Source organism: Limanda limanda, chromosome 13 (assembly GCF_963576545.1).
Source record: "Limanda limanda chromosome 13, fLimLim1.1, whole genome shotgun sequence".
Taxonomy (NCBI): domain Eukaryota; kingdom Metazoa; phylum Chordata; class Actinopteri; order Pleuronectiformes; family Pleuronectidae; genus Limanda; species Limanda limanda.
Genome location: NC_083648.1, coordinates 20,994,070 through 21,006,851, shown reverse-complemented (window position 1 = coordinate 21,006,851; position 12,782 = coordinate 20,994,070). Strand labels below are relative to the sequence as shown.

The following is a 12,782-nucleotide window of genomic DNA, read 5'->3' as shown; positions in this document are numbered from 1 at the left end:
GGGAGACGAGAAGAGAGAGAGAGAGAGACAGAAGCAAGGAGAGAAAGGAAATGAATAGGATGAGAAGATAAAACAGACGGAGACACTTTGAGTGGCCTTTGAAAACACTAATTCACACTTTCTCTGCCACTCATGGGAAAAAAAGAGAAGGTCAGCCGTCACATTTCATAGTCGCTCCGCCATAGGCTACCAACATGTGTTATGATAATCAAAAGGAAAGCAGAGTCCTAATTACAGCGCAGAGCTCTCGCCACGCGCCATCAAATGGTAAATCCTGGATACTTGCAGAGAAAATGACTCCACGGCGAGTATCTCGGAGGGAAAACCCATGAATAGAAAACTGTGGATGATGCGGCGGTAATGTTCTCCATTATGCAAGCATATTACAAACACAAAAAAAAATTTGAAGTGTTGTTGGGAGACTGAGAGAATACAGGATTGTGCCGCTAGCATGGAGTTGTCTCTGCTTTGCTGCTTTGTACTGTGCTTTCTTTCACAGTTCGATGCACAGTCTGAGTCTCTCTGCAACAAAAGTGTCATCTCAGCCGGAAGCAATGCCCCGTTTCACCACTTAAAATGTTTAGGTTGATTATGTAATCCAGCGAGTGTCTCTTGCTGTCGGACTTCGTTTGCCGCAATACATTTTTGTCTTGTAGCTTGAAGGACAATTTGTTCAAAACTGGATTCAGCTTTGGGTCAGATTTAGCCTCAGTGGTCATCTAGTCTGCGTCCTGCAGGATCGGTCCACACGCAAACCACTAGAATGGCACTCAGTCTCCAAACTTTTGCAGTGTAAAGAAAGTGATAATGCATCCTTCCACCAAGGTCTGTGGCAATCCTTCCAAAGTTTTTGAGTGATCTAGCAAACATACAAACCTACCAACAATCGAGAATGCCACACAGCTGAGTGCACATCTTCACAAAGGCCAAACCGCACCTGATTTCTAACACTCATAGATTTTTTTTTCCTTCCACAAAGGAACATGGAAATCTATTCAACACTTGTGTACAAATCTTGCTTACAGACAAACAAACATCCTTAGCGGAGCAAAACAATCCCAGGCTTGGATATAGACTGGGTCCTTGGCCTGGGAGTCAACACCATTCTTCGTCCTCAAATCACTTCTATCTGGATTCATTGAGCAGTGATGATGATGATGATGATGAAGTCATAGACGCTAATAAAAGAGCCTTTGGAAATCTTCCCGTCTGTCTGCTCTGAAAAAGACGCGTTGCTTGGCAGCTGCAGTGCTCTCTGCACCAACACACTGAAGAGGTTCAGTCGGCTCTTTGGCGTCAAAATACGTATCTGAGCCAATCGTTAGTTCAATCAGATTAAGTGAGATGAGGGAATGATAACACAGCGAGCAAGTGAATTACAATATATACATTGATTCAATGGTTACAAACTGATAAAGATGAATACTGTAAGAATTGCAAAGGGTTGAATTTGACCTTGGTGTCAATGGAATCTGTGTCCAACCATTAAAACAAATTTTCAATAAAGTGGCTGTATCACAGACTGTATATGAAAATGCTCGCTTCTGGAAAATGAAGCCAAATCCCCTTCTTAGCCATCGAGTGGCTGGCTGCAATAAAGGCCCTAAACCTAACCTTTTCCTCCAAACCAAACTAAAAAGTCAAAATACAAGTAAAATACATTTCTCAAAAATGGCTTCTCTCATCTTAGGTAGTTTTTAATCACACTTTTGTATGTTCAAGTGTTGATTTGGAGTTTGGATTAATTAAGATTCAATAAAAGCAGGTTTTAGGCTGACAGATAAAAAATAAATAAAGGTATTTTATTATTATTTTTTACAGACAGGTTGAGGCATGTTTTTAGTTATTGGGGTTGCTGCTGCGCTACAGCGGAACAGTCCAAATTCAATTCAATTTACTTAACTTCACCAGGATAATCCATGTTTTTCCACAGAGCCCAGGGAACATGAATCGAGTAACTCACAAAACTAAAGCAAATATTCGAGAAAAATCGAGAACTAAATTGTTGATCATCTCACCACCATTCAGGTGTGTGACCACTCTTTGGGTTGTGCATCCAACTAAAGAACACGACTTTTAGGGCAATTTCATACGTGTAGGTGCAATGATCCAAACCCTGGTTCAGGTCTTTGTCACATTGTTTAAATTTAATCTGGTTAGTTTTGGTTTCACATTTATTATAGGGAGTGCGCTGAAACTTTTCTATGATATTTTTTCCTGTCATTATCATCTGGGTGCTGCATCTAACTATACTAACCATTGATTGGTTTGCAGACGGACATGTGTTCTATTGAATTTGCTACATTTTTAAGTGCATTAAAAAATTAAATTAATGAAGTGCATCACTTTGTTGATCGAGGTTTTACTACCAGCAAAATGAACAACCTTGTCATTAACCATTATCAGAGTCTACAAGCAATTCAACTATCCACTTTTTTTCTGCAAACGGTTCGAAAGTCTGAACTATCTGCAGTGTGAAAACACTTAATGAAACTATGAAACTATTTCAGTTTGATCCTGACTGAAACTGAGACCATCCTTATGGTCTGTTAGTCCTGGCCATGGTCTGAGGCCCCTTCACACAAGTTACTTTTACCAAACTGAAAAGTCTAAAGTTCAGATGACCTCCAAAAACCTCCTACATTTCCCACAATGCAACCAGTAACTTATCTCCTTGAGAGCATCCCAGCTGGTCCTTTAACCTCTGTTTGTAGAGACGGATTGGAAAGCTCCCTCTCCCAATCCACTGAACATATTATACATCTGTACAAATCCATTTACCAGCAGTGAGTCACCTTTGTGTCGGGACAAATCACTTAACCACAAGTCAGTGATGTAGTTTACACTAGACAGAGCACTGAAGAGCAAAAACAATATAACAACACAAAGACTGATACAAATTCAATAACCTAAGAAAGACACCAGAGTCCCAGAGAGAAGATTGAAAAGGATAATTCATGAGGATTAGGTTAAAAAACAACCAGGCAGAAAAGAAATATAGAAGCTTGAAAACAAAAAGGTAGACATGGAAAAATAACAACCGTAGGAAAATTAAAGTAACAACAAAGACAACTCAGTAAAGGGGAATTAGATGTCGAATTTAAAGAAATTAATCTCAAAGAAAGATATTGAAGATTCAATACAATGGTGACCACAAACAAGTCAGACACTAAGGGATATGCGTTCAGACCGAAAATGGTCTGTTATCAAATTGAATTTCATATCTATGAATTTTATTTATAGTATTTGTATTAAGTTTGTCCCTGGAGGCTTAACTGTGTTAATTCATTAAACCCATAGGTACAGATAAAGCAGATCTCTGAGAAGAAAACAAAACACTGTACAGAGTAGATAGAAGCAGCAGCAATAAGAAAGAAGAAGAGAATTTTAGGTATAATATTAAGTCAGTATTGAGTTTTATGCATGGATCATTTTCTGTGGAACAAAGCCACTTTAGAAAGGGACTGCTGAGCATAAATCATCATTATATATATGTATTACTTACAGTAACTCCCTAAATATCATCCGTGCTGTAACCACCCCCCAAAGCGACACGTTTACGCACACGACTGCAGCCACATCTTTAAAAAAGAATGGCCTTAAACATGACCTCAAACCTCAGTCCCGCTGGAGTTCTCACGAGCGGGACCTCTGCAGGAACTAAGTGGAAATAAGCGAGTGCCCAAGTGTGCTCGGGACTGTCACACAGCGGCAAATCTCAGCCAGTAATAGGCCCCATCGTTAGGTAGAAGGCGAAGGAAGTCAACAAAGGAGAAAACCGATCGGCCGATCAGGATAAATAAGTGGCGGAAGAGCCTAATCGCTAACTAGGGCATCACACCACATCACACCCCCTCCCCACCCTGTCTATTCCCTTTCCTATAGTGGGATGCCCTCCCCTCCTCTGCCAACACCCCCCTCCCCTCCCCACCGTACCCCACCAACACCAGGGCCCCCTGTCTCCGTCTTTGAAGATTTGTTTCCTGACTTGGCTCTAATCTTCAGATGGGCTGATCTAATAACGGCCGGAAGTGTGTGTATGTGAGCAAGTTTTGATGCACTGAACCATGTGTTTCTGAGTAGATGCCCCCTGCACATGTCAAACGGCGTGTGTGTGTGTGTGTGTGTGTGTGTGTGTGTGTGTGTGTTTGTGCACACCCATGAGAGAAACATGCATGTTGATGCTCTCCAGCGCATTGCCCTGGGTGGCGTTTGGATGTCATGCTGAGCCCTCCCTGGGTCTGTCTGAGATGGGTTGTGGAGGGAGACAACGCAGCATGTGCGTGTGTGCTTGCGTGTGTTTGTGTGTTGCAGCATGATGGCTGGTACATTCAACACAGACAGACAGCAGTGTCTCCAGGGGAAAAAACGGGGGAAACAAAGAAAGAGCAAGATGTAGAACAAAGACTTTCGTAGATGGAGCAGTAACCGGGAACGCGTTTTTACATATCAGGGGCCACAATTTACAGAGAAGGGCCAATTACATGTCAAACATCAATGCATTATACTTAATTCACTGTGATGCACGTTCCTTGTTTACCGTTAGATCTATAGATTTGAGCAAAGCCACAGATCATTGAATATATTTTGAAAGTTATTCCTCGTTTCAGCACGTGAATATTGTGTACTTCAAGAAAGCTCAGAAAATTATTGACAAATTGTCATCATTATTGTTAGAAAGTGACAAGTTTAATAAAAATTTGAATAATAAGACCGGCGACGGGACAGAGGCACTGCAGGGTCCTATCGGGTTTCAGCTGGTATATGCCCCCGAGCAGTAAATATAAACTTGATACAAAGCATTTTTTAAAAACTCTTCTTTCAGCAAACTTAAAGCAGTGGAAAAGAACTGAAAGCTATAATCCTGCACTGATTCGACCTGCTAAATCTACTCCAGCCGTGAAGGGGGAGATCCACATGAAAGGGAGGATAAAGGTAAGAGAACGCCTCTCCTTCGGGCTTGGAAATATTATTTTCACTATTATACTTCAGCATCACATTAGAAAGCAATGCTCAAAACACTCCACTTCCTCCGACTGCCATGTACGACATTTTCAAGCACGTGAATATTTTGTGCACAATGCCCAGAGAGACTGAAACAAACGGCCTATTTACAAACTCTCGTCTGTTCACCATTCATACATCCAAGCAAATTTATCCATTAGGGTGAAAAGATTGCCTTTTAGAGGGGGAGGACCTTGACAACGTGCAAGAATGAATGCCTGCCTACATCCATCTCTCTCCCTCTCTCATCATCTCTCCCTCCTCTCTCTCCCTCTCCCTTTCTTTGAAAGAATTTGAAGCTGTGGAAGCAGCAGCAGCCAAGGCCCATTTGGATAGTAAAAAAAAAAAACTCTCATAAGGCAGAGACCTAATTGAATTGCCTCTGATGGAAAGAGGAGCTCAATAACCTTTTACAGGTTTGAGTAAAGATGGAGGGAAGGGCACAAAAGGGAAGAGACGGAGGAAAAGTGAGAGGCGGCTGGCTGGTGGGTGTGGGGGAGGAGGTGGAGGAGGAGGGTGGTGACGGGGTGGAGAATAATCGAGATGGACAGATAAGGAGGGGAGGGAGAGAGGACACAAAGAGAGGGGACGACAAAAATAGAGGGGACGTGCGGTAATGATGAGAGATAGATGGAAGAAGGGCGGAGACGGGGTGGGGGGAAAGAATAGCGGAGAAGTGCAGAGAAGTGCAGATTAATAGTTTTGATCCGCTTATCAGCTTGTCCCTTTTTTTGGGTGAGTGTCTTCAGAGGAGGAAATGAGCTGGCTCTTGTGCACGGCAACAGCGTGCACGACGATCTGATCAGTCACCAATGTGGTTGACTAATTGACAAATTCCCAATAACAGAGGTGGCGTTGGCTTGCACACACTCCGGGAAAACATCGCAGGCTGCCCACACACCCTCTGGCATGCACGCACACACGCTGAGAAATAAATAAATAAATAAATAAAGGATGGCTCTGCATGCAAGGGTTACACACACACACACCCTCTTGCCTGTGGCATTAAGGCCATCCTGCCACATCTAATAAACTCTGAGGATGGACTCAGTAGGCCATGGCATGGTGTCCACTTCACTCTGCTTAGGCAGCATCTGCCTCCAACCTGATTTTCGACACGTCTGCTGTGCGTCTCAGGATGTGTAATCTGTGACTTCTCGTGCCTCTTCCAATCTGTCGCAATTAACTTCCATGGATTTACATTTTGTCCGCTAACGAGCCGGCGCCGCTCTGTTCCATATTCAACACACCTCGCCCATTAAGAAGCTCCCTTTTAACTACAAGAATATCCCTTTCAGGTCGCCCCGGTGTGGTGTGGGAGGGTGGGGGGGTGATTAGGCGTGGTGTGACGGCGTCTCTCACCAGAATCCTGTCCTCGGATTTGCCGCTCCTGGTGTCCTGCTTGATGGCTCGGACGAACTTGGCGGATTGCTTGTCCAGCACCTTCTTGATGCTCTCTGGAGAGGGGAGCAGAAAAAAAAAGGAGAGCTCATTATATTATGTAAACACATAACATCAGGAAAAGTGCTGCCCTGATATGCACTCAGATGCTCAGTAAAAAGCTTTTAAAATCCGGGGCATCCATATATTTGAATACATAGCTGGTTGGCTAATGAAAAGAGAAAGCACAGTAAATGAGTGGAGACACGTAAGAGATGGAAACATTTTATCTACTCATACAAACTTTGTTACCCGTCTACAACTCACTGAAAACAACATTGGAGCTATTTAATGACAACTGTGAAAAGAGACTGCCAACAAATATTAGCTAATAAGGCACAAGAGGTGACCCAGTGCAACAGTAAAAGTGGAAACACCGAATGTGACTGCAGCGAACACAGTTTTTAATGGGCATCATGCCTCATTCCCCGACTAAAGCATCTGCTCCAAGACTCAACCAGCATCCCCTTGATACATGAAACTGTGGGATAAATATGAATTAGTGATTCACCAATTCAAACATCTTTCTTGTGATACAGATTTTCACTCATAAATATCCATCCTTCATTTATATACCGTTGATGCACTTGAGGGTCCTGGGTGGAGCTGGAGTCAGATGTGGGGTACACCCTGGACTAGGGGTGTCACGATACCAAAAATTCAGTAGTCTGTGCCAATACCAGTAAAATAACACGATTCTCAATGCCTATTTCGATACCACGGTAAAAAAAAAAGTGCATTATTTGGATGTTGTTAATGTCATATATGGTAGTTTAATATGCTTGCGCATATACTGTGGGTTGTACAGTAGTTGCGGACGCATGTGAGTGACGTATGTGAGTGACGCATTGTTGTGAGACACGTTATGCATTAAAGCGAGCTTAGCATTGATTTACAGTTAATATAAATCAGAACTCAGCTTGAATTCTTTAAACAAATCCGGATGACGGTCTTTCAGGTGCTTTGCTAAATTGGAAGTATTACCTCCCTTGGTCTGAGGAGCACGGTAGCATCGCTTGGATAATGGCTTCTGCGGAACAATGATAACGGTGTTTTGTTATCTTAGTATCGAAAGGTATCGTAAGTATTGGTTCTCGTGACATCCCTACCCTGGACAGGGCCAACGTAGAGACAAATAACTGACCTATGCGGTCAATTTAGAGTTTTTATGTAACCCTAACACAAAACCGTTTGTCTTTGCACTGCGGGCGGAAGCCAGAGAACCTGAAGAGAACCCATGCAGACATGAGGAGAACATACACACTCCACAGAGAAAGGCCCCACCTGAACCTGGGATTCAAACCTTCCTGCTGGGAGGCAACAGTCTTAACCTCCACACTGCCCTCAAATAAATCTCTTTTCTGACACAGAGAAGCTTCCAAATGACCCAATTTCCCACAGACCTAAAATCTCTTTCCCAAACTAATGCCGCACTATCTAGAAATTACTGGAATCTTTTTTATAAACTTCAGTAGCGCACACACCTTCACCAAGGCCCAAATATTCCATTAAAGCTGAACCAAACACCAAACTACACTCACACATATCAGTTAATCTGTATCTCTGCCTTATTTCTTGAAATATTCATTCACAATTTGAAAAATCTAACGAGTGAGAAAGAAAATCCTGGATCCACCTCCATAATTGAATGTGCTCCAAAGGTCAATCGGTTCTTCCTTAGCCTATACCCCATCCTACCACCAAGTTTCAGTGGCATATGTTCAGGAGGTTTTTCATAATCCTACTTACAGACAGAGGCACAAACAAACAGCTATGAAAACATAACCGTAACCTTGGTGAAGGTAATAAGGCAACATAAGACCAAGGATCAGCTGCTGTGACAGCAGACACAATTAATGTAATATTGACAAAGATAACATATATATGTTTTACAGTTAAGCATGGAAATGTATTAGAGCAGCATATTAATCAGCGATCTCCATCACTTTGACAATGTATTCTTGACCTTGACAACAGCAGCATATGAATAATCTCCATCAAGATCAAAGAATTATTCCTTCTGGAGCTTTGAACAGAGACCTCATCATCTGATTGAACATCAAGATTAAAGTGTCAAACTCCACGGATTGCAAGCCCTCTAAAGTGACCGAAATAACTCACAATAAGTAATATTATAACAATAATAATTAAAAACCTGAATAAGGTCACAACTAAAAGTAATAAAAGACTCACACAATATCAAGCATAAAAGTATATTTTATGCTCTAAATATCTGCAGTTACATGACAAAGAGTTAAGCTGCTGACGAAGATCATACCATGCACCAACTCTCCAGCTCTAAGAGGCCAGAACTGATCTTCAGTGCAGTGGGAGACCGTACAGTAACTGCTAAAGTGCTATCAATAGATAGGAAAACGATGGTAAGACGCAGGCCTGGTCAAAAGTGAGAAAGTGGACCTTGAGATCTGATTTTTTTGTCAACCGAGAGCAGAGTTCATCCCTCCTGTAGAGCTACGAGACTAAAAAGAATCAATACCAAGAGGATGAAGCAGTTCTGGAGGACTGTGGTGGTTTCTTTATATTTGCCATCAACATGAACACTGTGCTACTACCATAATCTTCATTAGTAAAGTTAGCTCTATATCACAGAGCATATAGGCCTGGTCAACACTAGAGTGGATATTTTACCCTCAATTTTTTTCTACATTTTACAAATTATTTCCTTTAGACAGGAACACAAACAACTACAAAACTAACGCTGAAACAAGCATGCCAGGCCAGTAGATGGGGATAGAGTCTACATCACTGGTCCATCAAATACCAGAGAAAAACATTGTGGGAACTTTGGGATATCGGGCGAGGTGAGGTTTGTGAATCCCATTAATGCGGTGCAGATACGCTAAATTTAGCTGTAAACTTGTAGTTAGACCTAGCAGTGCTAACCTAGCGTAGAGAAACTAGTAAATTGTTGTTGACGTTTCTGACGTTTCACACAACATAACAGTGGACATGTGTGAAATCAGCTGTGACTTTTTCCAAAACACTCCAATTATATGGATAAAGAAAAACTTCAATCTGCAATGTGGAAGGCGTCTGTAAAAATGAGCATTTTAGTGATTTAAAGCAGTAAGGGTGCTGATGAGGCCAAAACACAGAGGGAAAAGTCTGTTAAGCAAAATATCTGCATTGGTGTGTGGACAGTGTGATAGGTATCAAATGTTTAGGACACCAGCAGGTGACACTTTTTCAACAGAAACACATAAGTGACTCTGGTATCCTGGAGCTTTTGTTTGAGATCTTCGACCCTGTTCCGTTTGAATGAAGCTGTGAATCAGAAGCTATGCCCACACCAATGTAATGTCTCCATGTTGGAGCTGATGATGCTGTCAGCATCTTAGGAGAGAGACCGGTGAATTACTCCTTACATCAGCCACACAGGGGGGAACATTCACAGAGACAGCTCCAAAGACACAGACACCAGGACAGGCAGACGCACATACATACACACACACACACACAACCTCTAACTGAATAGGACTCATAACTGGGCTATTTTTAGCCTCAGAGAAAGAAGAAAAAAAAAAAACAGCCGAGCTCATCTCAAAAGAAGCAAAACACGAGATCCAGAGATGCAGTCTATGGAGGCCTCTGCTCCATCACGCCAGGCGACCCTGTTGAAGCTCACTGAACCGTACAAGAGGCCTCCTCCATTTACATCTCCTCCATAACAACACGACCCTGCTATTCACTGACACAACGTCCCCCTATACCTCCCTGACTGCAAACACACACACACATGTGCCCGCGAGCTGTGTGCGATATTTCACAGTCCCGAGCGGAGGGCACCATGCGCTGGTGGAGCCCACCAGATGGAGATCCAGTGCGTCACACTGTGTCACGACGCTCCATTGTGTCAGTCGCCTCAACTCTCCCACTGCTGCACACTCATGTTTCTCACTTTCCCACATCCTCCAGCCACAACCTTGAAGTCGGCTCTCACTCTCGAGCGAGCAGCACCAGATGCAGGGAGGCCGAGGCACGGATGGTAGTAAGGTGGGTGCTGGGAGGTGGGGGTGTGGGGGGGTTGGTGGGTGATCACCAATCGGAGGGATCAGCCGAAGATGCACAGAGAGTTACTGACGTTAAGCCCAGGGAAGATCCAATCGCTTAAACCTTTTAACACACTGAAGCCCCCCCAAAAAGGGCCGGTGGTGTGACCTCGGCATCTGCTCCCAAGGGGGGGGGGGGGGGGAGAGAGGCAGGAGGTGTGGGTGGAGGGAAGAGGAAGCACCACGGATGGATAGGTCCCTTGTCTTTCTGCTCATCCTCAGTTCCATCTCATGTCCCGACGACCTCTTGACACCGAGATGGATCCGTGCACTCAACCCCCCCCCCCCCCCATACCACCCCCTATGGAACACCATCACCCCCCCCCGCACTCTTTATCCTTCCCAGGGCAGGTGTGTTGATGGCCTTATGCCGCCTGGCTCTTAACACCAGGCCAGACAGAAGGGGCTTGACCGGGTTGAGCTGGTAAACAGCGGGATTTAACTCGCCGCGTCAGGGTAATTAGCCGCGAGAGACACAACTTCTTAAACACCTTAACATCCAAACACGTTGGTGTCAGTGTGTGTGCGTGCGTGTGCGTGTGTGTACCCGTCTTTGCTGCCTCTTTAAGACCCTATCTGGCATAAACACTGAGCAGACCTCCTCCACTGTCCTAATGTCTCTGTAGCTGTGTGTGTGGGGGGGGGGGTCCTGAATCTGTTGCCACCATCTCACTTGTCTTTTAGGTGGGGACAAACATCTTTAAGGTGAAGGTGAAGACACTCTTTCAGCATAGGTCAAGTTCAGGTTTAGGCTCATGAGACTGTGAAGGTTAGGCAAGTAGGAACTACGGTTCAGGTTAGTGTCAAGTTCAGGTTAAGTTAAGGGTTAGGAGGCAAATCGAAACTAAGTAAGTCCAGAGGATACCAATGTAATGTCCTCTGAGGTCAGTGTACGTGGTTGTGTTTGTGTGTGTGTGTGTGTGTGTCCAATATAGAGCACAGAGAGGCTCAGCTGAACCCATGCTGCCTCGCTGCACGCAAAGCGCTCCCAGTCGCACGATAACTCCCACGCACACACACGCGCACGAATGGAAGAGAGAGAGAGAGATGAAAACTCCTCGGTGAACGCGCACCAGAAGCTGCACAAGTGGAAACTCTCCAGAAACACAGAAACCTGGGACATCGCTGCAGGACCCATGTGCTCCACACACTTCCCGGCGCATCACCGTGTCCCAGTCCTCAGTCCAGACCATAGACTGTATATATATATAAAGGTCCAGACTCGTGTCCTCCTGCATGTCTCTAAAACAGCCCAAGCCTTGAAGTGGGTTAAACAGAGCAGTGGGGACAAACTAACCCAGCGCGTCTTTACGCACACCTGTCTCCTCCCGTCCTGTCAGGAAACTACGCACAAAAAATTAAGTAAACGACTGTAAGGTGGAAACATGCTTTCAGGAGAGGTCAAGCTCAGGTAAGGGTCAATGAGCTTGACCCCCCCAGAAGAAGAAGTCCCCTCCAGTCCGGGCTCACCTGTCATTTCCCGGCTGACGCTGACGAAGCCCGCCGACGAGCTCTCCTTCGCGGCCATGGTGCGCTCCTCCCGCCGGTCCCAGACCCTTCTCCTTCTGTCCCTCTCCGGTGTCCTCTGCTCACTAATGTCCACGCAGACCTGCTCACTTGTCCTCGTCTGTGTTCCGTCCTCCGTTCGTGCAGGTGCTCCGGCCGCAGCAACAGCCTGTACGGAGTGTGTGTGTGGTGCGCACTGACAAGAGCCGAGGGGAGACTCTCTCTCTCCGAGTACTTCACTGAGCCACATGAGAGAGAGAGGGAGGGAGGGAGAGAGAGAGAGAGAGAGAGGGAGAGAGAGAGAGAGAGACAGAGGGAGAGGGGGGGGGTGATGGGAGGTAGAGTTTATTGGAAGAGTTAGAGACTGTGGTGTTCGTTGAACCTCATTTGCTATCAGTGTCTGGTTGAGCACATGACAGGGGCTGACATTGAAAAGGAGTGAAGGGTGGGGCCTATGACCCAGAAGGGGTCCAAACGGCACGTGTCCGGAACCTTCCTGTCATTTTCTGATTATTGGCCTGGCCCAGTATGGACACAAATTGTGACATGGTTTATATTAAGTGATTATTTTCCAAAAAGTAAAAAAGTGAAAAATGTCACTCACAGTTTTGCAAAGTCTCAAAGTGACATTGTTTTAGCTTTGATCATGCAGCCGTGAGTCACAATCCAATAGACACTGAATTGTGTTGCTAAGATAAATGATCCTGTGAAACGAAGATGTGAGGGATTTATTTTCGCTCAAGTTCAACAACACATCAATAA

At 44.5% G+C, this 12,782-nt stretch overlaps 1 protein-coding gene across 1 annotated transcript in view; it reads right to left on the bottom strand.

Moving 5' to 3' along the window:
- The window catches only part of carmil3 (capping protein regulator and myosin 1 linker 3), a 98,504-nt gene extending 86,462 nt beyond the window's left edge, over nt 1-12,042 (bottom strand). Inside the window, exons 1-2 of the mRNA XM_061084852.1 lie at nt 11,985-12,042; nt 6,367-6,461 (exon numbers count right to left, since the gene is read on the bottom strand). Coding sequence (XP_060940835.1) covers nt 6,367-6,461; nt 11,985-12,042 — 153 coding nt within the window. The remainder of the gene's footprint in view (nt 1-6,366; nt 6,462-11,984) is intronic.
- Between the last annotated feature and the right edge of the window lie 740 nt (nt 12,043-12,782).